Genomic DNA, 24996 nt, shown 5'->3' with positions numbered 1-24996 from the left:
CATCTCAGCAGCAATTCTGCTGTTAGCTCGGCAAAAGCGATAATGATCGAAACATGAACTGCCGAGTCATCAGTAATAGAACGTAGAAAGGATGGATTTTTTTTTATTATTGTATAAAATAAATATCACAAACGCCAAGGTTGGGGAAAGGGGATGTTTTTTAATGTCCATTTTAATGCAGTATACAAAAAAGCAAAGCAAACCTCATATGAAAACATCACGGTTAAAAACAATTATTTCCAGTGGTCCTCAACGCATCTACCTGAAAATAAGAAGAATTTTGTAAGTATATATGAAAAGCAGAGTTTGTTATTTCACTTATTTTTTCAAGAAATATAAGCATCTCTTACCTTCATCAATATATATTATTTTCCCGCTCCACCAGCAATGGCCACGTAGTCTTTGGCACATTCGACAAGAGACATTAAATGACAAGTGTTTCACCGAGTTTCAGTGAAAACTATCTTACTGTTCGAAATCTCGGCAAATGGAATTGTTGATTTCGGTATATTTGTTGTTTACTGACAAGTTCAGCATAATATTATGCCAAACTTCGGTAAAAGTACGCGCTTTACATAGATATCAAAGCAAAGCCTTGGAATTACATTCCTGTAGTGGAGAATTTGACCTTCTGTTTCAACAGACTTTGCAGCCGATTCAGAGTGTACAGAACCATTGTATGGCTGGTGCTACGGTTCTACTGACACTACGAATCCTTGAGATATCAGCATACTACTTTAACGAATTTCGGAAAAGAGCATGTGAATTACTGAACAATCAACAAAATGTCGTTTTGCAGATCTACTTCAGCATTTCAAAATACCGAGCTCGAGAATCGGTTTTAAGTGTGCACTTTTTGAAACTCACAATATCAATGGTCGAGGATGAAATCTTACAAATGTTTTAATGAGACTGTTTAAATGGCAAAAGAAAGACATTCTCACACCACTAGGTGGATACAAAAGGGTTTTTATTTGTTAGTTAGATCCTTAGGTAAATCCTCTTTTCTATGAACCTTGATAAGAATAACATGTTGACGAACGCATTTACTTATTGAATCAGTGAGAAGGTTTTATGTAAAAACAATCTTTATCCATCATCTTGTAGACTAAGTATAACATCTGCTGCTTTCTCTGCAACCGCAACAACTAATGAGTTCGGAGTGCCAGATACCGGAGCAGGAAAAACTCCGGCATCCACTATTCGTAGGCGTTCGACACCATTAACTCTGTAATGAAATCTTATAGGAACATAATTTTGCACCAAACCATTTTTAATTTTTACCTCAAGTTATTATCTACCACTGCTTCCGAGTGGAGTCCGATGGCGGTTGTACCACCAGGATGATGACCGGTCAATGCAGATTCCCGCAGAATGCACTCCAAATAGCGATCACTGGGATTATTCGTACGGAAATCTTCAAGGTGTGGTCCAAAGTTGATGCACCTTTGAATTTTTGGCCAGTGAATTTTTGCTCCAATTCTTCGGAATGGAACAGTTTCGACGGTCTGTGCGGCCAATCGAATTGCAGAAACCATGCATTCAATGTCGAACTTATCTTTCAAATAGTTGGGATTGATAAAGGGGTGTGATTGTGCCTGGCGATCACGCAGATAAATTGCTCCACGACTTGTTGGCTGATGGCATGTATTCAAGAAGAGAAATCCTTCCTGACTTTTATTGTAGTAAAATGGAAAATGGGCACGAAACGCATCTTGTCTAAGATTCGACACATGCCTCAGAGCTTTTTCATCTACACTGCCCATACCAAACAGTATTATCCCGTATTTACTACCGCGTGGGCTACCAACCCCTGCGACTGCTGTTGTCGAAAGAACACCGGATCCCTTGGTCAAATAGTTCCATATGTTTGGAACATTTAAAATTTTGTCCACGGTGACACTAGCAGTAGTATTGATTGATATAAACAGTGGCATGTTGAGATGGTCAAAGTAGTTTTGACCGACTCCTGGTGAATCATGAACTACGGGAATCCCATGTCGCTTCAACTCGATGGCCGAACCTATACCGGATAATTTTAAGATTTTTGGTGTCTGGAATGCTCCGGCGCTTAAAATTATCTCCTGATTGGCTTCAATCTCCACGTAATGCCCGCTTGAATGTTCGACTAGCACAGCTTTGGCACGGTTGTGATCGTTGAAAACAACCTTCTGAACTGTGGATTCGGTTAAAATTTTTAAATTACTTCGTTCGAAGGCTGGTCTGAGATATCCGTGGTAACTACTCCAGCGAGTTCCGTCTCGAATTGTGTAGCGCGCGGGATGAAAATCATCATTCAAGCCTAGTTCGAATGAAGCTTGTAGGAATGATGTTGTTAAAGGATTATTCTCGGCATTGACGGTGTTGATGTACCAGTTTAGAGATTGTGTAACATGCTTAGGATTTTCGTTTTTGATTGTCGAAGAACACTGATTAAGTGAAGACTGTTTGTCGCTGCTCTGTGCGCTAGTTTGGTACTGAGGTATTGGCTAAAATTTAAACATTATTAGTTTTTTTTAAACGTATAGCAACAAAATAAAAGTGCAAACATGATACTTCGTTACATATTATGTGATTGGTATCAGTAGTACTTAGTGTTTATCGCTGCCGTTCTCTATAGAAAAGATAGGGGAGAGTGTTCGGTTATCGGCATCCTTTTCTTTTAAACTTATAACTTTTGATTAAGTGTACATTATGCGGACATATATACATCAATGCAAAGCTAAAGTCCCTAGCTAACAACTGAATATGAAACTAAGCTCATCGATCGATTGAAAAAAAAAATATTATCAATATAGTAAAGTGATAAGTTTTGGCCATTTCAAAAAATGTGTTCGGTTACCGGCACCCCAAGAAATTTCGCTTAAAATTGAAAAATATAAGTAAAAACGTGTTTAATCCACCTAGCAGTGAGATGAGTGAGCAGCAGTAGCAGTGAGATGATATACCTATTTTTATCAATCCGCATGTGTTTTTTGCATGAATATTCTTCGGTGTTTAAGTTTTCATGACATTATTTTAATGACCCTCGTTTTAAGCGACAATTTGAGATTTTAATCACTCATTACTCTGTAATGTCGAAACTGCAAATCGGATCGAATTTGAATCTAGAAGTGTGATAATCGATTAAACATGCCATGATATGTAAGTTCCACTCTAGAGTTTACGGTAATTTAAGGTACTTCCAGAGCCGGTATTCAGGAACCAGCATAACCCAAACCGATTCGTATGGCCATATGACGAATAAATTACAACAGTTTTGAGTTCAACTTTGAAGCTTTTCGGGATTGTCATCTTCTATATCGGTTTGAATTTTAAAAATTCATCATCATGTAATTCGAGAACAGGAAGTCATAATTGGATAAAATAATTAATTTTTGTATATAAGTTTGTTTTAATTAAAATTTTTGTTTCTGAAATTTGATTAGGCTTTTTTTGAGAAAACGATTGAGCTTTGAGAAACGATTTTATACTGGAACCGGAATTCTAAAAGCGGTATGGCCGAAGTCAGATAAATTCACCTGAGTAGCTGTACACTTTACATTTGTTTACTGATTAAATTATGTGGAATAGACATTTTTATACAATCCCCGAAACCGGAAGTTGGATCTGACTGAAAAACAAGATGTTTTATAGAACTTTGAAACTTTTCATTTGAATCTTAGATGATTCTTAGATTTCATTTGCATCTTAGATCGGTTCAGCCATCTTCAAGAAAAATGAGTTACACAATTTTGATTTCGTTTCACATATCATCCTGTAGTTCCGAAACCAGAGGTCGGAACCAAACATAATGCAGGAACTTTGTTTGGGAGCATACGACTTTTCGTATGAATCTGAATTTGTAGAAAAGAAATTTTCCGAGAAAATTAATTGAAGTTATTTGTCACACACGCATTTGCTGATCTCGACGAACTGATTCGAATGGTATATGGATGTTATGTTGTTCCAGCATTTATTGCTGTAAGTAGTTTAAAACAAAATAATTAAAAAAAATTCTGCCATCATCTGGTTTATATATGTCATATTCGAACGATTATGTTGCCAAAAACGAGCCGTGCCAAAATCGGTCCAAGGCTAAATGTCATGAAAAAGAATGCTGTACACAATCCTTTTGGTTCTTAGAAACAATTGTATGTAATAGTATAAAAAATCGTGTTTTCCGTTGCTCCCAAGCATTTCTTTGTCATACAGCGCTCAAAACTCCTACTGCTGGAATAGGGGGAAAAGTCGCTTACAGAAAAATTTCGATATCTCCGTTAAAAATGGACGGATTTTAACAATCTATGGCTTGTTGGATAGGTATTACCGTGCGGAATCTAAGTCTGAAAACATATTCTGTTTTCAAGGTCAATTGTGACAGATACTGTCAAAAAACTGAAAATTTTGATATAAAACTTTGTATAACTCAAAAAGTAAACATCCGATCTCAAAACCATTCAATAGCGTTTTGGGTGACGGGGAGACCTTTCATTTGCGACTAGTTTGATGAAAATCGGTCCAGCCATCTCTGAGATCTCGACCTCTTAGTTGACAACACACATACGGACACACACACATACACACACACACACAGACATTTGCTCAGTTCGTCGAGCTGAATCGATTGGTATATGTCATTCGGCCCTCCGGGCCTCGGAAAAATTTTCGAAAGTTTGAGCGAATTCTATACCTATTTTTTATATATATAAAAATAGGTAAAACCGCAATTATTCAAAGAAAAACCGGAATTTATTCTTTTCGTAGGCGTTTTGGACCAAAGTCTTCATTGTCCGATAGTAACTTCACATTGGCTCCCTTGGCCGGTCTTTCACCGGCTTCGCGGGATTGAATACGTTGCTGCAGTCGAATTCTTATCCACTAAGCAAAGATTAATGGCATTAAACAGTGCGTTAAAGTTCATTTTCCTTGACTTGGACGATTTTTTGAAGTCGCCATGGCTAACAGAACCAAAGAACCAAAGTCTTTACTTATATGACGGATGTATTGAAGCCGTCAAGTTGTCTACGTGTTGAATATCACCAGAGATGCCAGGTTATACAATAAGTTTAGCTAGCAAAAAGAAAAGATAGCGTCAATTTTCAAAAGTCTGTAATTTCTAACGAATGTATGCAAACAGTCGAAATTTCAAATGTCTGTAAAAGTCTTTAGACGAAAAAAGGTTTACATGTTAACTAAGAAATTTGATAATTTACAGACAAATTTGCAGACTTGGCATCTCTGCATATCACTGACAATTTTTCGAGATTTGTCGAACATTTTGAAAATGACGAAAAAAAACTTTGGCTGCGAAAATTTTGATAGCATCTGGTATTAAATCACGTAATAGATCGATTTCACCTCATAAATATTAAATCCACTCACTATAGTATCGCACAATTCAAACGATTTCAATAGTGCAGATAGTGAATTCGTCAATTGCTTAGAAAGTTATTACTTCCGTACATTTTCCGTTTGAATGATGTAAAAAAAGGAAATCTTAGCAAAAGTTGTGTTCAACATCACAAAATCAACTAGTCTGATTCAATGAAAATGTTTTAGAATCAATCTCTGGCATTTGATTCAAGGACGAAAAATTTTAATCAACATCCATGAATTTGAAGCTTAGACTCTGTATATTTGATTCAGCTTAATTCTTCATTCAACATAATTTTTTATTTGAATCTATCCAACAACATATTTGATTCAAATACATTTAATGTACTGTAACAAGCATTTGAATCAAATAAATTTTTGATTTGTTTCAATAAAATTTTGAAATTTGAATCCATATCTCAATATGTTTGAATCTAATATACGAGGTCTGTTCAAAAAATTCCCGGATTTTTTTAATTGCGCGCGTCTGGAGAGTCCGGTGGTCAAAATTTTTTTTATTGTGTTGGTACATATGTCCCTAATGTATGGTGAAATTTTCAGCTGTATTCATTGTTTACATTCTGTCTTGTAAAGGCTGGTGTAGACGTGTTTTTTAGAGCTCGGCGATTTTTGTTAGTTTAAACAATGGAAGAATCGAAGAGTCAAAGAATTTGTATTAAATTTGGCGTAAAAATGAAATAAAGTGTAACCAAGTGTGCGAAATGTTACAGAGAGCCTACGGTGAGTCTGCTATGAAAAAAACAAGTGTTTACGAGTGGTATAAGCGTTTCCAAGATGGCCGCGAAGACGTTGAAGACGACGAACGCTCCGGTCGACCCAGCATGTCAATAATCGATGAAAATGTGGGAAAAGTGGAAAAAATGATTATGGATGATCGACGAATCACTATTAGAGAAGTTGCTGATGAAGTTGGCATATCAGTTGGCTCATGCCATCATATTTTTTCAAATGTTTTGGGCATGAAACGAGTGGCAGCAAAATTCGTTCCAAAACTGCTGAATTTTGATCAAAAAACAAACGCATTACCATCGCTCAGGAGCTGTTAAACGACGTCAACGACAATCCAAATTTACTTGAAAGGGTCATAACTGGTGATGAAACATGGGTGTACGGTTATGATGTCGAAACAAAATCACAATCGTCCACGTGGAAGCACCCAACGTCACCAAGACAAAAATTGCCGAGCTCAAAAAAACACGTCTACACCAGCCGCTACAAGACAGAATGTAAACAATGAATACAGCTGAAAATTTCACCATACATTAGGGACATATGTACCAACACAATAAACAAAATTTTGACCACCGGACTCTCCAGACGCGCGCAATTAAAAAATTCCGGGAACTTTTTGAACAGACCTCGTACATTGCCACACTAAATTTGATTCAAAAAGAGTTTTATTTGATTCCACTTTTATTTCAGAAATAATTTTAGTTGATTCAAACCATTGTTTGAAGTTGACTTAAAGACTCAGTATATTAGAATCTTATGTGTTCTATTTCTCTGCGTGAAGGAACAGAAACCAACTAAGTTGGTAAATGGAGTAATTTGGCGAAAGTTGCTTACAAAGTTCATGAACAGCATTTGTTTTGTAAGTTTTTGTAACTAATTATCCACATTTGAAAGTTCACGCGACGCAATCGATCGCACTTGCAAAATACATTGCTAGTAAATATGAAAACAATTTGTTTTGGCTTTGGGTATTGTTAAATTTGGGCCAGTTTCTTTTATACTGAAACCATGGTTCGTTGCAGATAACGACACTGAGCTAAACGATTGATTCCATACATACTGAAGAGTTAAATATACCATGTTTTCAGATCTACGACCCCCTCAGCAAAACGTTCTGGAAAGTTCAAAATATGATTCTTGTACATATTTAGCTGAGCATCTATATCTAGACGGAAATATGAGACTTGTAAAATAATCATGCCGTTTTCATGAAATTATCGAAACTGTATTTTATTGTAAGGTTCTAGAATTTGTTTTGCCTCTTGTTTGAAAAAAAAACAAAAACTATTTACCAATGAACGAGGTACTGAACCTCGGATGAATTGAGCGCAATAACAGCCTGTTAAACTGCAGCCTTCATTGGAGCTTAGCTTTATTATAATCGAGTTATAAATCCTCAAAATTCGAAACTTCCTCTGACGGAATTCAAGTAACCATGCAATCAGGTTTCAGTTTTCCACGACTTTTTCTTAGTAATTGATAAAAGCCATCTGTTTTCTCCTTATCGTGGATATCAATATACATGTAAACACCCGTTACTATAGCTTCCCTTCCCTATTAAAACGTCGGAGTGGAACTCATTTCTCAGATACTACTTGGCCTTTTTCTAGAACTTATATTCATATGAAAGGTGTTATTATCTCGTATAAATAATTATTTCATCGAGATCCAACTTCTTCACTTTGTTCAAAACTATTTCAATTTCAAGATCTTATTAGTTGGTTTCCATACAAACTTAGCTTTGCTTGTTTTCGGTTCCGGCCAAAAATTCAAAAACAGAACGGATTCAAAAGAAAGGTTCCATCCGAGTCCGGCCTCTGGCTAATTAGAGCTATCAAATAACTCAGGCACAGAGAACAAACATCCAAGTAGAGATTCCAATTTCACGGTTGTTTTAAAAAGCAAGTAGCAAATCTCCTGTAGAGGCGCTTCGAGCAGCCCAACAGTTGCTCATGGGCTCTTGCGTTCGAGCTTCCATACGTGCAAGTTGTACGCAACGGCGATTTTTAACGGATATTCACTTGTATGCTTCACACAGCTTTTTTGAAAAAGTTTTTACTAGCTTGGATGTCTGTTCTCTGTGACGCAGAATACCACACCAACCACACTTGTATATATGTAACTCTGGAACCGAAAATTGGAATAGAGCTTGAAAAAACTTATGACGCAGGACAACATATTAACTAGTTTTCTTTTCCATATCTTTTATCTTCTAGATTATATCTCTAGACATAGGGTAACGAAGGTATTTTTACCACCCGAATATATTTCGATCAGGTATTTCTAGATGTAATCGTACATCGTGTATAAAAATTTAAAGGATTATTCCATTTTGCAACATATTAGACAGAATATGTAATTGATTTTGATGACAACCAAAAAATATGAGCACCGACCAAAAATATATTAGAGTGGCCAAAATACCTCCATTACCATACGCAGTAACAGAAATTGGATGTAAATGTGCAAACACCGTTTCACTAAATTTTCCATATTAGAAGATTACGATGCTGCCTTATTGCGTACAACAAAATTGAATACATTGGTTTATACATAGTTTTAAGCTCAGCCCTGTTGATTGAAGAACTATAATGCGTGCGGGAATGAGAACATTAATCACGACAATTTTACCTCATATATATCTTTCGATTCAGTATGACAGTGACCTTCAATGGCTTCCTCAAATTTATCCGTTCCATATTCGAGACGCTTCAAATAAGGCTTCATTCGTTCATAGTTCCAATCATGCGCACCAAGTCGTTCCCAGCGGTCGAAATCTTCCTTTTTCCCGGTAAAATGTAACATGTAGTTGATTTGTCCCGAGCCACCTAATCCCTTACCACGTGGTAGGAATTGTTGCTGCCATGTAAGAATATAAACACTTGTAGTATAAACCGATTCTCACATTATCGCCGATTATTTACGTTATCGATTAGTCCGCGGGAGGAATACTTTTGCGGGGTTGTTCGGAAAGCCCAGTCGTACTGCGTTTGTTGCATGGTCGTACTTAACAGAGGAATTATAGAAGCTGCCCCGAATACATCTCCAGCCTCTATCAGCAAGACCGAGTTATTAGAATTAGCCGACAACCGATTGGCCAGCACACAACCAGCAGTTCCGGCTCCCACTTTGTAGAAGGACTTATATAAGGAACGCTCCGAAAATTAGAAATTAACTACTCACCAATGATAAAATCGAAGGAAGCATTTCTTAGGTCTTCTATATTGGATACTCTGTTGGGAATGTATTCGTACCCTAGCCAAAACCAGATTGCGCAGAGGATTAGACTCAACGATGCGGTTACGATGATTAGAACTGTTGCAAGTTTATTTTTTAAACTCATGCTAGCGGTGCGGCAGGACAAAAGCGAATGGTATTTTGTTACCGACTGAATTTATGTTCAAAAAAATAAACCTTAAGACAGGAAGAAGGGGATGTAAAATTGAAGCCTGAAAAGTATTTTTTTCAATTTCAAGCACAACGCGTATTATGTTTTACTATTTCAGCCAAACATGTTTGCTAGTCATTGTCAATGCTGCAACAGTTTTATGGATCGGGAGTTCACAATATTTTCGATACATATGTTGTTTTTCAGTATCATTTACATTGAATCGCTTCAAAATTCGATTAGGGCATGTTAACTTAGAAGGAAGAGCTTTCATACAAAAGAAAACAGTTGTAGTACTACTCCACACGACAATCATAAGAAAACATGCAAAGCTAGAATTATCAGTATAGTATATATATGAGTAGAAACTTTTTATTTTTAACATTTTGCTTCATTATTTAATGAAATGATATTCAGATAGGCTTACAAGATACTTTCGCTTAGGCCTTCATCATTTCTACGTCATGCAGCTGAGCGGATGACTCCTCCAATTGTTTCTCCAACTGGCGTGCATCGACATACTCAATTTGTTCCTCTTCATCCTCAACGTCCATTAGCAGGGCCGACTGCTGAGCGTTCTCCTTGGCCCGCCGTTCTTTTAGACCAATCGCCGGGGATCTGATCAGTGCGATATTTTTCTGTACGTCCACAATATCGTTGTGAATTTCGTGATCCCGTGCCTTCCGTAGTCGTTCCATAACAAAGTGCCTCTCACGTCGTTCCTTAATTTCGGTAATCTTTTTGATGGCGTCCAAAGTTTTACTCCACAGCTCTCTGTTGTATTTGACCGGAACGTTTCGGCGCTTTTCAAACTCGAACGCCGGATCGATGGTTAATTCTTTTCCATGGGTTTTCCTGTACGCTTTAGTCCAGCGGACCTTTCTCGGGTTCTTCTTTTTGTTGAATGCTCGGCGACACTTGGACCGACAAAATCGAAATATCTACGACAAAAAGCACATTACCAAAGAGGTTAATTCACTTTCATTAGTGCTAGACTATCAAAGTAATTTTTCGTCTTACCTTGCAATCATTTCTTACGAAAACCATTCCGTGACCAGGAAATATTTTACTGGAGCAAAAATAACACGTTTCTATCCTCATTTTGAATAATTTTTAATATAATATTGAAAAATTTAGTGCCTTACAGAACAGCACTAATCCAGCTAACGCGTGCTGTAAATAAATAAAAGAACTGTCAAATGAAAGAGAACAGTGTTGTCAAGATGGTTCGAAAACTGGCTACATTGTTATACCAGAAACATTCGGAAACTGGTATAATACTAAGCACGTGACTTTAACATAGACGTAAAGAAACAGACATCATTATTGAAAAACATAATCAATAATTAAAACACAAATTGTTGTTTATTTCGATGATCATATTACATTGTAAGAAAAAGTCTCAAAATTAATAAATGCTTCCCTTCAACATCTCTATGTTTGCAAAAATTGCAGTCTATTATTCTCGTAGTAAAAACCGATTGAAATTCAAAATAAGTTAGATTCGATTAGTCACAATCTCCATTACAAGGTCGAATGTGGTACAGTAGTTCTAACGAATCATCTTCTTTCAAATAGTTTTCATCCAGTATTGTCTTGAGTGCGATGAAATCACGGAACCCCCAATCTTTTTGTGTTGTTCGATCGAAGCGTTGCGTAATCTGTTTATGGATGACTTTGTTCATATCTGCGTGGATCAATTGAAAGCGGCATTCCATCCTGTAAGAAGTTATCATTTCGTTACAAAATATGATATACCTAAACGGGTTAAACATTACCAACAAGGCTGCCCTTCCACCAACTCAATGTAAATCCCCAATTTATCGTCGGAGATCACGCATAACACCATTATGCGCCAAACGTGCCCGTAACTATCATTGAACTCATTCGAATATGCAACTTTGTTATCATCGAAAGATGAAAAATTTTCTATCACAAAAATTCCAGTTTCATACACGGTTGGAGTTTTTCTAGACAAACGGAACATCTAAATGTTGAGTAACACTCATTTAAACTTAGTAACATTTTGTTAAACTTACATATTTAAGCTGACCGGGACACGAATCTGTTTGAAATCCTTGATTGGATTCATTCTAATCTTGTTGCACTCTTTAAAGATTTTGGATTTTTTTGCAATAAATTGAGATTTGGTGCAGATCATTACCTCCGCTTCCATGTGGCGCAGTGATTTTTCAATGTCTTGCATTTCGACCAGTAACGTGTATTTGTGTCCGTGCAATTTCTGTAGTTTCTCGCGCACTTGTCGATCAAGCGATTCGATGGAACACTCGGCAATTGCTCGTATCTCCTTGAGTTTCTCATCTTTTACTTTTTTTACCAGCTCCACATTCCGCTCTACCTTTTCGATTAGGGCACCAATTTTTTTCATGTAATGTCGTACCTTCTCAAATTCTTCTTCCGCGATCTGAACGCTGCTGTCATAGATCACGTCCAAACTTTTGAATGTATGATCTAGATGGTTCTCGTCGGCAACGGCACACTCGTCGCAAACGCTCTGTTTGCATGTGCAACAGTAAAAGTTGATATTTCTTCCATGTTTGCTACAGATGTCCTTCTTTATGGCACCGTTATTGCCACGGATGGCAATGGCGTCGCTACTTGTAGAGGGTTTCGGTTCAAGGCAGTTGCGTTGAAGATTTTCCACCTCTTCGAACCAGCGCACTTTCACCAGTTTGTCCAGCTGGAGGTCGAGCTTGCAGTTGGGGCAATTCGTATGCTGCTCCGATTCGGATTGTAACCATTCCGAGATGCAATCGAAGCAGTACAACTTCGAACAGCGCGGGCACAGGTGCGGATCTTGCAACTTGATCAGACAGATCGTGCACTTGAAGATGTCGTCAAAGTGTTCCAGTAGCTGCAAACGGTTGTCCTCTGGTTCGGGTGTCGAAGGAGTTTTCCTGAGACGCGATGCATTTTCGGACATGGTTAGGATCAGATTGCTGCAAGCAAAGAATTGAAGGAAATATTTTACTACCAAATACAGCATTGCTTTTCAAACTTGGTGGAGGCATTCAGAAGTGTGGCGTGACACAATTCTAGACTGACTAAAATATTTAATCGTTCCCTGAGTGTAAATATATCAATAAAAGGTGCATTACTACTATTTAAAAATCGAAAGATTTTCATTTTTGTCATAAATTTCTAATTTTTTTCAAGCTAACGAGATGTAATTTAACTAACAAATATATACCATCCGCTAGTATTATTATTATCGTTGTTATTATTATTTCAACAACAAATAACAAATCTAAACAGTTTAAATTCGAAATAAACTCATTCTACTTTCTGTGAAATTCTAGCATCTTGAGTTTTGCTTAATTCGCCGAACTAGACGTAATGAGTGCATTTCAGTATTGCGTTGCATCAATTCCTTTACTGAAATAATTCTTATGAGCTCTCTGCAATTCTAAGCCTTTTGACATCAAATTTTTTTTCCGGTTTCGGAAATTTCATGTCCCCCTCCCTATGGTGATTTTTTAAGATATATGAAAATTCCACTAAGTGGACTAAAGGGTTTTGCCTTTCTCTATAGAAAGGTATTAGAATTGCATAGTGTTATATACTATTCAACCCAGTTCGACGAGATCGGAAAGTGTGTGTGTGTGTGTGTGTGTGTGTGTGTGTGTGTGTGTGTGTGTGTGTGTGTGTGTGTGTGTGTGTGTGTGTGTGTGTGTGTGTGTGTGTGTGTGTGTGTGTGTGTGTGTGTGTGTGTGTGTGTGTGTGTGTGTGTGTGTGTGTGTGTGTGTGTGTGTGTGTGTGTGTGTGTGTGTGTGTGTGTGTGTGTGTGTGTGTGTGTGTGTGTGTGTGTGTGTGTGTGTGTGTGTGTGTGTGTGTGTGTGTGTGTGTGTACTTTTTGAAGATATTTGAACGTGTTAAAAAGAGAAAAAATGTTTTTATGAGATTGTTTTGAAGAAAGAGAAAAGCATTATCACACCACTATGTGGAATAAGAAGGGTTTTTTCCATAAGTTTGTTCCAAAAGACGTGAAAATTCAGCAGAACAATGTCAAAATATTGTGCACAAAACCCGAACTATCCATGAAGAAAATAAAAAAATGGAAGGAATTAAAAAATGTAACGATAGCGATCAAAGAGTTCGAAGAATATAACACATTTAACGATAAACCGAAAACGGGTTGAAATCAGGTTCTGTTAACTCCCGTTTTGATAAACGTATATTGACGACATTCCAGCAGAAGCAGAAGTAAGTGCGGGATGTGGGCACAAAGTTGGCGCTTCGAAGTCCAATGTTCTTCACGCTCAAGAACGTCTGAAGTCTATAAGAAGCAGAATCATGAATGACGAAATCTAGACAGATAAAATTAGTATGTAAATTGAAAAAAAAAATTGAAAATGTTACTGTAAGGTTTTTTACTTCCCAATATATTTAAGCAAAAGTGAGCATTGCAAAATTAATGCAATCCAATTTAAGTTTACGTCGATCATGGTTTTCAATCGAATTTTCGATTCAACTTATGTCTGTTTCATATTACTATTGATTTGCATTTGATTATTCAGACATCAGTTGAATCGGAAATTCGATTGAAAACCATGATCGACGTAAACTTAAATTGGATTGCATTAATTTTTCAATGCTCACTTTTGCTTAAATATACTGGGAAGTAAAGAACCTTAAAGAATTACAGAATTCGATCACAAATCCGTTCCAGGGCCCAATTTATACCATGTGAAAAGGGTAAGTATCGAATCGAACCCAGGTGGGCTGCGTGATAGGCATCGACTATCCCATAACGCTATACCCGTCCCCCGAATTTCCTCACTGTTTCGGAAATTCGGTGGACGGGTATAGCGTTATGAGATAGTCGATGCCTATCACGCAGCCCACCTGGGTTCGATTGCCAACCCCGCACATATAGGGCCAGAAAGATTTTCTGGTCCGAAGAGGCGAATGACCTTAAGATGTTAAAACCTCTATAATTAAAACAGAAAAAAAGTGAGAAAATTCAGTAAGAAATTTGTAAATAGTATGTGAAAAGTAATCTTAAAACCTGTTTTAATCCACCTAGTGGTGTGATGATGCATTTTTCATATGTCTCATATTCTCATAAATAAATGTGTGGTATTATTTAAAATTATTTTTGATTCTTGGAAAACAAAAAGGTTTGTCCATGAACTAGTTTAACCTTTAGAGTGAAACATCACTCAAGTCGGTTAGGCCATTTATAAGGAAACGGACTGATTGCCACTATTGCAGGTACTTCGTATAATCGAATTCGGTTCGAGAAAAGTTACTGGGATCCATTTTCGAGTCTATGGCTACAATTTCCAGCTGTTAATCGAAAAGCGAGAACCAGGAAAGCCGAAATTAATTTGTTTGGCCGTCTACTGACAATGACTACCGATTGGAATAGTCTTGAGGCAAGTTAAGAAATTATTTTACGCCGCTTTTAGTAGTTACGGTATGATTATTTGAAAAATCTTCAACCTGCAATTCCGAAACCAGATGTCGGATCCGGATGAAATTCAGAAATTCAATATGGTACGTTGCATTTGGACCTAAGTTTGTGAAAATCGGTCAAGCCATCGCCGAGGAAACTGAGAGAGATCCATTTCTTAATATATGACCACTATTTTCGGTGCTTCCGGAATCGGAAACCGGGAATCAGGATAGCTGGAATCGGTTTGTTTGGTTGTATATAGATAATGGCTACCGATTGAGGTAGTTTTGAGGCCAGTTGAGAAATTTTTTTACGTGTTTTGTTACGCCGACAGCATCAAATTTTAAACACACTTTACTCTATAATTCCGGAACCGGAAGTCGGATCCGGATGAAATTTGGAACTTTTGTATAGAACCATGAGACCTTTCATTTGAAGTTTATTAAAATCGGTCGAGCCATCTCTGGGAAAAGTGAGTAATTTGAAATAGGAACTTTCATACCAATCACCCGGTAATTCCGAAACCGGAAGTCGGATCAAAATAATGTTCAGAAACTTTGTAAAGGACAATTGTACCTTTCATTTGAATTTCAGTTTGTTAGAATCGGTTCAGCCGTCTCTGAGAAAAGTTAGTGCACTTATTTTCATTTTTTTGCACATATCACCCTGTAATTCTGAAACCGGAAATTTAGGAACTTTGTATGGGGTTTAAAGACCTTTCGATTAAATCTATGTATGTGAAAATCGGTTTAGTCATCTCTGAGAAAAGTGAGTGCAAAAACATGTTACATACATACATACATATACACACACTAACCCACACATACATACATACATACATTAGAGTTTTTCGTCATTATTTATGGTACTTCCAGAGCCGGTATTCAGGAACTAGCATAACCCAAAATGATTCGAATGGCCATAAATTAATACGCCAAACAATTTACATGTTCTATATCGGTATGAATTTTAAAAACTCATCATCTGTAATTCCAGAATCGGATAAAATTTACCAATTTTGTATGGCACCTTAAGTTCTTTAATTTGAATTTTTGTTTTTGAAGTTCGATTTGGCCTTATTGAAAAAAATGATTAAGCTTTGAGAAACGATTCGATACTGGAACTGGACTTCTAAAATCGGTGTAGCCGAAATCAGTTAAATTCACCTGAGGAGTGTGTAGACATCTTTAAGAAATTGTAGTTCGAATTAAAATTTGGGGGTACATTCCGAATCGAAAACTGAATACCGCTTAAACTGAAATTAATTTATTTCGTAATCGACTATCCAAATCAGCAAACCCGATCAACCTGATTAATTTATGTGAAATGGACATTTTTATACTAATCACCCTGTATCTCCTAAACCAGAAATCGGATCTGACTAAATTTTATAGGATTTTAAGACCTCTCATTTGAATCATAGATGATTCTTAGATTTCATTTGAATCTTAGATCGGTTCAGCCATCCATGAGAAAAATGAATTACATTATTTTAATTTCGTTTCATATATCATCCTGTGGTTCCTCAATAAGAAGTCGGATCCAAACGTAATTCAGGAACCTTTTTTGGGAGTATGCTACTTTTCATATGAATCTGAGTTTGTAGAAAACGGTTTAGCCATCTCCGAGAAAATTGAGTTAAATTATTTGTCACACACGCATTTGCTAATCTCGACGAACTGAGTCGTATGGTATATGGAAGTTATGTTCTTCCAGCTTTTATTGCTGTAAGTAGTTTAAATTAATATGATTATGGAATAGATTTCAACTCGAAAATGCTGATATCATCTGGTTCATAAATGCCATATTCGAACGATTATGTTGCCAAAAACGAACCGTGCTAAAATCGGTCCGAGGCAAATTGTCATGAAAAAGGATGCTGTACACAGTCTTTTTGGTACTTAGAAACAATTGTATGTAACAGTATAAAAAATCGTGTTTTCCGTTGCTCCCAAGCATTTCTTTGTCATACAGCGCTCAAAACGTCTACTGCTGGAATAAGGGGAAAAGTCGTTTACACAAAAATTTCGATATCTCCGTTAAAAAATAGACGGATTTTAACAATCTATGGCTTGATGGATAGGTATTACCGTGCGGAATCTAAGTCTGAAAACATATTCTGTTTTCAAGGTCAATTGTGACAGACACTGTCAAAAAACTGAAAATTTTGACATAAAACTTCGTATAACTCAAAAAGTAAACATCTGATCTCAAAACCATTCAATAGCGTTTTGGGTGACGGGGAGACCTTTCATTTGCGACTAGTTTGATCAAAATCGGTCCAGCCATCTCTGAGATCTCGACCTCTTAGTTGACAACACACACACACGGACATTTGTTCAGTTCGTCGAGCTGAATCGATTGGTATGTCATTCGGCCCTCAGGGCCTCAGACAAATTTTCTAAAGTTTGAGCGAATTCTATACCTATTTTTTATATATATAAAAAACGTGCTTAATCCACCTAGCAGTGAGATGATACCTTTTTTTTATCAATCCGCATGTGTTTTTTGCATGAATATTCTTCGGTGTTTCAGTTTTCATGACATTATTTTAATGACCGTCGTTTTAGGCTGCAATTTGACATTTAATCACTCATTACTCTATCTAAAAGTGGGACAATCCATTAAACATTCCATGATATGTGAAAGTAAGTTCCACTTTAGAGTTTACAGTAATTTAAGTTACTTCCAGAGCCGGTATTCAGGAACCAGCATAACCCAAACCCATTCGTATGGCCATATGACGAATAAATTGCAATAGTTTTGAGTCCAACTTTCAAGCTTTTCGGGATTATCATCTTCTATATCGGTTTGAATTTTAAAAATTCCTGTGATTCCAGAATCGGAAGTCAGCATTGGATAAAATTCATTAATTTTGTGTGGGACTATAAGTTTATTTTAATTTGAATTTTTGTTTCTGAAATTCGATTTGGTTTTCTTTGAGAAAACGATTGAGCTTTGAGAAACGATTCGATACTGGAGCCGGAATTCGAAAATCGGTGTAGCCGAAGTCAGAAAAATTTACCTGAGTAGTTTACATTTGTTTCAAAATGTTTAAAAATCAGTGAAGACATCTTTGAGAAATCGTAGTACGTAGCAAATCTTAGATGATTCTTAGATTTCATTTAAATCTTAGATCGATTCAGCCATCTACAAGGAAAATGAGTTACACAATTTTCATTTCGTTTCACATATCATCCTGTAGTTTCGGAACCAGAAGTCGGATCCAAACATAATTCAGGAACTTTTTTTAGGAGCATACGAATTTTCATATGAATCTGAGTTTGTAGAAAACGGTTGAATCATCTTCGAAAAAAAGGTAAAAAATTGAGTGAAATTATTTGTCACATACGTATTTAATGATCTCGACGAACTGATTCGAATGGTATATGGGTGTTATGTTCTTCCAGCATTTATTGCTGTAAGCAGTTTATATCAATATAATTATGAAATTGTTCTGAATTCGGAAGTACTGTTATCTTTCCAATATGTCATATTCGAACGATTATGTTGTCAAAAACGAACCGTGCTAAAATCGGTCCGAGGCAAGATGTCATGAAAAAAGCTGTGCTGTACACAGTCTTTTTGGTACTTAGAAAAAATTGTATGTAACAGTATAAGAAATCGTGTTTTACTTTGCTCCCCAAGCCTTTCTTTGCCATACAGCGCTCAGAACTTCTACTGCTGGAATATGGGGGAAAAGTCGCTTGCACAAAAAATTCGTTATCTCCGTAAAAAATAGACGGATTTTAACAATCTATGGCTTGTTGGATAGCTTTTGGCATGCGGAATCTAAGTCTGAAAAAATATTCTGTTTTCAAGGTCAATTGTGACAGATATTGTCAAAAAATGAAAAATGAAAATTTTGGCATAAAACTTCGTATAACTCAAAAAGTAAACATCCGATCTCAAAACTATTCAATAGCATTCTGGGTGACGGGGAGACCTTTCATTTGCGACTAGTTTGATCGAAATCGGTTCAGCCATCTCTGAGATCTCGACCTCTTAGTTGACAACACACATACAGACACACATACATACTCACGCACACACACACGGTCATTTGTTCAGTTCGTCGAGCTGAATCGATTGGTATATGTCATTCGGCCCTCCGGGCCTCAGAAAAATTTTCTAAAGTTTTAGCGAATTCTATACCTATTTTTGCCTTTCTCATATAGAAAGGTTATGCAATCACTGTGAAAACCGACTTTTGAACCGAGGCCCGGAGGGCCGAGTGTCATATACCATTCGACTCAGTTCGTCGAGTACGCAAAATGTCTGTGTATGTGTGTGTGTGTGTGTGTGTGTGTGTGTGTGTGTGTGTGTGTGTGTGTGTGTGTGTGTGTGTGTGTGTGTGTGTGTGTGTGTGTGTGTGTGTGTGTGTGTGTGTGTGTGTGTGTGTGTGTGTGTGTGTGTGTGTGTGTGTGTGTGTGTGTGTGTGTGTGTGTGTGTGTGTGTGTGTGTGTGTGTGTGTGTGTGTGTATGTGTGTGTATGTGCGTATGTGTGTATGTAACGTTTTTTTGCACTAACTTTTCTCGGAGATGGCTGAACCGATTTTCACAAACTTAGATTCAAATGAAAGGTCTTGTGGTCCCATACAAAATTCCTGAATATTATTTGGATCCGACTACCGGTTCCGGAATTATGGGGTAAAATGTGCAAAAAATAGTGAAAATAAGTGCACTAACTTTTCTCAGAGATGGCTGATGAAACCGATTGTCACAAACTTAGATTCAAATGAAAGATCCTGTGGTCCGATACGTAATTCCTGAATTTCATGTGGATCCGACTTCAGGAAGTGGGTTAAAAATTGTATACCATCACTGAAAATGAGGAAAAACCTTAAAAAATTCTCTAAATCGACCTCAAATCTTTTCCAATTGATAGTTTTTATCAGTAGACGGTCAAACAAACCGATTTCGGTTATTCTATCAAGAATCGCAGTGTTATATATGATAGTATGATTGATATGAGAAAGGCATCATTACACCACTAGGTGGATTAAAACAGGTTTTTATATACAGGGTGATTTTTTAAGAGCTTGAGAACTTTTTTAAACAATAAAACGCATAAAATTTGCAAAATCTCATCGGTTCTTTATTTTAAACGTTAGATTGGTACATGACATTTACTTTTTGAAGATAATTTCATTTAAATGTTGACCGCGGCTGCGTCTTAGGTGGTCCATTCGGAAAGTCCGCTTTTTTATCGACAAATTTTGTTCAGCGATGAGGCTCATTTCTGGTTGAATGGCTACGTAAATAAGCAAAATTGCCGCATTTGGAGTGAAGAGCAACCAGAAGCCGTTCAAGAACTGCCCATGCATCCCGAAAAATGCACTGTTTGGTGTGGTTTGTACGCTGGTGGAATCATTGGACCGTATTTTTTCAAAGATGCTGTTGGACGCAACGTTACAGTGAATGGCGATCGCTATCGTTCGATGCTAACAAACTTTTTGTTGCCAAAAATGGAAGAACTGAACTTGGTTGACATGTGGTTTCAACAAGATGGCGCTACATGCCACACAGCTCGCGATTCTATGGCCATTTTGAGGGAAAACTTCGGAGAACAATTCATCTCAAGAAATGGACCGGTAAGTTGGCCACCAAGATCATGCGATTTGACGCCTTTAGACTATTTTTTGTGGGGCTACGTCAAGTCTAAAGTCTACAGAAATAAGCCAGTAACTATTCCAGCTTTGGAAGACAACATTTCCGAAGAAATTCGGGCTATTCCGGCCGAAATGCTCGAAAAAGTTGCCCAAAATTGGACTTTCCGAATGGACCACCTAAGACGCAGCCGCGGTCAACATTTAAATGAAATTATCTTCAAAAAGTAAATGTCATGTACCAATCTAACGTTTAAAATAAAGAACCGATGAGATTTTGCAAATTTTATGCGTTTTATTGTTTAAAAAAGTTCTCAAGCTCTTAAAAAATCACCCTTTATAAAAAAAATTCAAGAGTTTTGTGCTTTTTTGCATGATCGCTTTAAATGACTGTTTGCAATTTTCAACACACTTCACCCTGTAGCTCCAGAACCGGAAGTCGGATCCGGATGAAAGTCAATAGCAACTTATGGGACAACAAGACCTATCACTTGAGCTTAAGTTAGTGTAAATCGGTTAAGACGGCTCTGAGAACATAGAGTGCGCTCCATATTTCACAATACAACTACACAGAAAGAAATAATGAAATTTACACGAGATGTAAATCAATAGTAACATGGAATAGACATGGGTTGAATCGAAATTTTGATTGAAAACCTTCATCGATGCAAAACTAAATTGAATTGCATTGAATTTTCAATGAATATTACTGTATCTATCAATTAACGCTTATTTTACGATTAAATTATATTGAAACGTACAGAATTGTAAAGTAATTTTATGTTTAATTACCTGCTCCAAAAATGTGCATGAAAATAGATGTAAATTCACAAAATATTTTTATCTGTGTAGCTTTGTCCTCAAACCTCATTACTACTGTCAATTTTTATATGTTAAACTATTTCGTTTCTCCTTTTTCATCTGTAAAATTGATTACGATATCCGAAATGAAACCTAAAGAGACTATTGCAATGAGTGGCAGCAAGATAAATTGTCCATTACGTATCAGCAAACCGAAAGGACTTTCACCGCCTTAGCTGATGATCTGGTCCGGTTGTCTGTAGATCGTCGGATAAAACCCATTTCAGTTAATTTATTAGTATTATCGAAAAATAAAAACAACCTGTGCGCTAAGTCGTCCAAATTGTCGCGGCATTTTTTAAAGACATATTACAATCTATTTGATTTCCGAATTTGCGTGTTTCTGGGACACCAAACAACACGGTTGAACCGAAAGCAGGCTAAACGTAACGGATTTTTGCAGAGCTCGGTTCCTCTGGTGGCTGAGATTATGTCACAGTTTTTTTTGTCAGACTCTGTCTTTCGACTGCTTCAATGGCCGTTTGTATTGTGAGGTTGTTTAATTTTATGCCGGTGAGTCACAAAAAAGACAGTGTTTGTAGATACTATGTCTACTACAAGATTGAGACCTATTGAACGTTCCAGCACGACAAATAATTTGACATAAACACCAACAGGAGAATTCAAGAGATATAAGTTAGGGTAACAGGAGTAGTATAAATTTCTATACGTTCTCGTTAGTTGATGTTTTTCATCGCTTTTAATGAGCACTGAACTGCCAAATTTGACACTTCTATTTTATGTAGCTCATATAAGAGACTAATTTTGACTTGTGCAGTGAGGCCGGTTGCGCATTAATAATGATTTTCTCGCATTCGGAATGAATTCGTTCAACCGTCTACCAGAGGCGACTTATATTTCATTTTTTCGGGTATTTTGACGGGCCTTATTGTGAGCCACAATACTACAGGCCACGCTTCAAAGTGCAACCTAGACTGCATAGGCTTACGTTTGAGAAATTGCATTGCCGTTCCGTTGTTACGCTCGTTGATTGACTGGTTGGAAAGGCAGCTCAGGTTCTCATGAAATTATTTTTAGAAGAAAGTGCATTATTCTGGTTTCCTTCACTTCTTGATGGAGTCATTTTTATAATGGGTCCATTTCAGATACTATTTGATTCTTTGCTTTTGGTGATATTCAAACAGCATTTGTTTAACAACAATCGCAAAAACGAGAAGATTGGCATTTTTTGGTTTAAAGTACAAAAGTTTGGGTACAATGATACTAATAACTACGTGAAAGGAACCCGTTACAAGAAAATATATTTTAAATTAGGAAGATGAATCATTGACCAACTCACCTGTTTTTCTACTATCGTGATATCCTCGTGAATTGTTTGATCTTAACCACAATTATCATTAATTTAAAACACTAAGACTGAGATTCATGTACTTCAAATGGATACTTATGTAAGACCAATGCGAAGATGTGAAGATGAATGATCGGAACTGATCTACGACACGAACGGATCTCTAGTGACAAAACATTTGCATCATTTGTTTTAATTCATGTTAACGCATTTACTCACAGCTCACTACTACAACTTTCGGGAGGGAAAATATAAGCTAATGTGAATAAATGGATTCGCGATTTTGCCTGCGTGAGTATCACAAACGAACGATGCGATATTGACAATGCGTAGTAAAACGAAATCTAAATCACAGTTTGTGCGCAGTCGCACCGGAACTTGAATAAGATGTGCAGGAAATAGAATTGTTTGAAACGGACAAGGACATTTTAAACGATTCAAGCATTTTTGAGAAACTCCAAAAATTAATAATTCGAAAGCAACAACTTAATAACTGCATCAAAATAGGACTAATTCCATTTGGCGATTCAAAAATGCAAAAATAAATTTTAATGGAACAATTATTCCTTTAATTCTACGTTGCGTTTTACTAAACTGTTTCCTGTGGCAGTTGTCCGAATCCATGACCGTGATCAATGAACAGATCCTTTATATTATTGTTGTAGCACCACACATCTGGAGGACATGGGATAGGTTGGTAATCATTGGTGCCACGTTTATCACACGGAAAGACCTAAATCAGCATTTTGGCAAAAAAACTAGTTGATTTTATGATTTTAGTTAGTTATTTTTTAAAACAACTAAAAAAAATCTTACTTTTGCTAATTTAGATTTTTTAATTCTAAGTCCCTTTAATAATAATAAAATATTTGTTGAAATGGCTATTTTTTTAGTTGAATTCACCAATTAAACGTGCTGTCATTTCTTAGCTAAGGCACACTTCATTTCCATTCAACTAATATTTTAGTTGAATTAGAGAAATAAAACGTTGTTTTCAACCAACATGAATAGTAGAATTGGCTTCTGCAATTTGCGTCTATATGGCGCTCTGTCACCGAAAAAAATGTTAACACCGTAATGACTACTAGTCACTACATGGCACACTACTACCGAAAAAAATTTCAGTTGTGGTTGTCTTTTCTATATGGGCAGGTATGAATACGATGTTGTATTGGAGAAAAAGACATAAACGAAACATAAACTTCTTTTTGAAATTTTTTCTTCTAAATCGCTAATAGACTCTCTCTCTCTCTGAAAACTTTGAACACTCGGAAAACAAAAACCAAATACAAGTAGCACACCGGACGGCGTAACCCGGAAAGTTAGAAGATACAAAAAACATCATTTGACGTGTACAATTAGAGTGCAATATTCGAAACTCACTTGACTGTTCCGCGTAAAAACATTACTACCCACAATTGCTTCAAATGAGCACAAATTCTGAATAAATACACTTTTTACTAACAGTTTACGTCATTTTTACATATCGGTTTAGAAACTTATATATGGATATATCGTAACACATGCGAAAAACAACTAAACAATTTGCAAACAGTTTCAACAAGACTGTCCCTTTTAGCTTTTTAAAGGATTGTTTTGCATTGACACTTCTCATGAGTTTTTTGGCTAATAAACTTGTTAATAAAACCAATTTCATTTTTGTTTTCTTTGTGCTGTCCTTCAGTAATGACGGTGATAAATAGAAATAAATTTTCTGATTTTAATAACGAAATTAGTTGTCAATGAGAATTTCGTGTTGGATTGAAATATTGCTGGTTTGTGTCCAGAATATTCGCCAACTATACACATTCACTAAAAATAAGAGTTTTTTTCAGCAAAAGTAAATTCTCAATTTTAACTAATATTATAGTTATTTTGGAAATTTTGTTGTTAAAATCAACTAATTCAAAATCAGTAATACGAATTAGGCGCAGAGCTAATTTCGGTCGTTCCGTGCAGAAGCTAGTTTATCTCCTTTAGCGATCTCTTGGCATACTGAGCCTTCACCAGATCCGGCCAAAAGCCTTCATAGCCGAATAGCGGTTTGGGTATTCTCATCTCGCTGATGGTCAGCCACAGAAAGACCTTCTTCAGGAACTTGATATGAAAAATACATTTGACGTCAACGATATCCTTTTGGTAGGGTACGTTAAGTATAAAATTCTCTAACAGTTTTCGCGTAAAGTTAAAAAAAGATGTTAAATGTTCTGACTATTATTTTCGGTTGATGTTTTGACCAAAGTTGCCAAAGTGATTGTTTTTTCGTGCATCAACTAACAAGTCCCTTGAATAATACGCTCTT

The 24996-nt window shown here is 36.6% G+C and overlaps 3 protein-coding genes across 3 annotated transcripts; all 3 read right to left on the bottom strand.

Annotated features, from left to right (window-relative positions):
* Positions 1-949: 949 nt before the first annotated feature.
* LOC131429555 (neither inactivation nor afterpotential protein G) lies at positions 950-9510 on the bottom strand. Its single transcript, XM_058593754.1, has 5 exons — positions 9292-9510; positions 9033-9235; positions 8740-8967; positions 1285-2489; positions 950-1228 (listed from the first exon to the last, which is right to left on the bottom strand). The coding sequence occupies exons 1-5, from the start codon at positions 9449-9451 to the stop codon at positions 1090-1092; spliced, it is 1935 nt and encodes a 644-aa protein (XP_058449737.1). The 5' UTR covers positions 9452-9510; the 3' UTR covers positions 950-1089.
* Positions 9511-9843: 333 nt separating this feature from the next.
* LOC131432163 (probable ribosome biogenesis protein RLP24) lies at positions 9844-10683 on the bottom strand. Its single transcript, XM_058598275.1, has 2 exons — positions 10517-10683; positions 9844-10437 (listed from the first exon to the last, which is right to left on the bottom strand). Exons 1-2 carry the CDS (start codon positions 10595-10597, stop codon positions 9937-9939), a joined length of 582 nt encoding a protein of 193 aa, XP_058454258.1. The 5' UTR covers positions 10598-10683; the 3' UTR covers positions 9844-9936.
* A 194-nt stretch (positions 10684-10877) lies between these two features.
* Positions 10878-22839, bottom strand: LOC131432567 (E3 ubiquitin-protein ligase TRIM37-like). The gene is made up of 4 exons (XM_058598909.1): positions 22686-22839; positions 11536-12456; positions 11275-11466; positions 10878-11215 (listed from the first exon to the last, which is right to left on the bottom strand). Exons 2-4 carry the CDS (start codon positions 12438-12440, stop codon positions 11005-11007), a joined length of 1308 nt encoding a protein of 435 aa, XP_058454892.1. The 5' UTR covers positions 12441-12456; positions 22686-22839; the 3' UTR covers positions 10878-11004.
* Between the last annotated feature and the right edge of the window lie 2157 nt (positions 22840-24996).

The sequence above is a fragment of the Malaya genurostris genome, chromosome 2 (genome assembly GCF_030247185.1).
Source record: "Malaya genurostris strain Urasoe2022 chromosome 2, Malgen_1.1, whole genome shotgun sequence".
In the NCBI taxonomy this organism is placed as follows: domain Eukaryota; kingdom Metazoa; phylum Arthropoda; class Insecta; order Diptera; family Culicidae; genus Malaya; species Malaya genurostris.
Note: the sequence above shows the minus strand (reverse complement) of the source record. Positions and strands in the feature narration are given on the sequence as shown.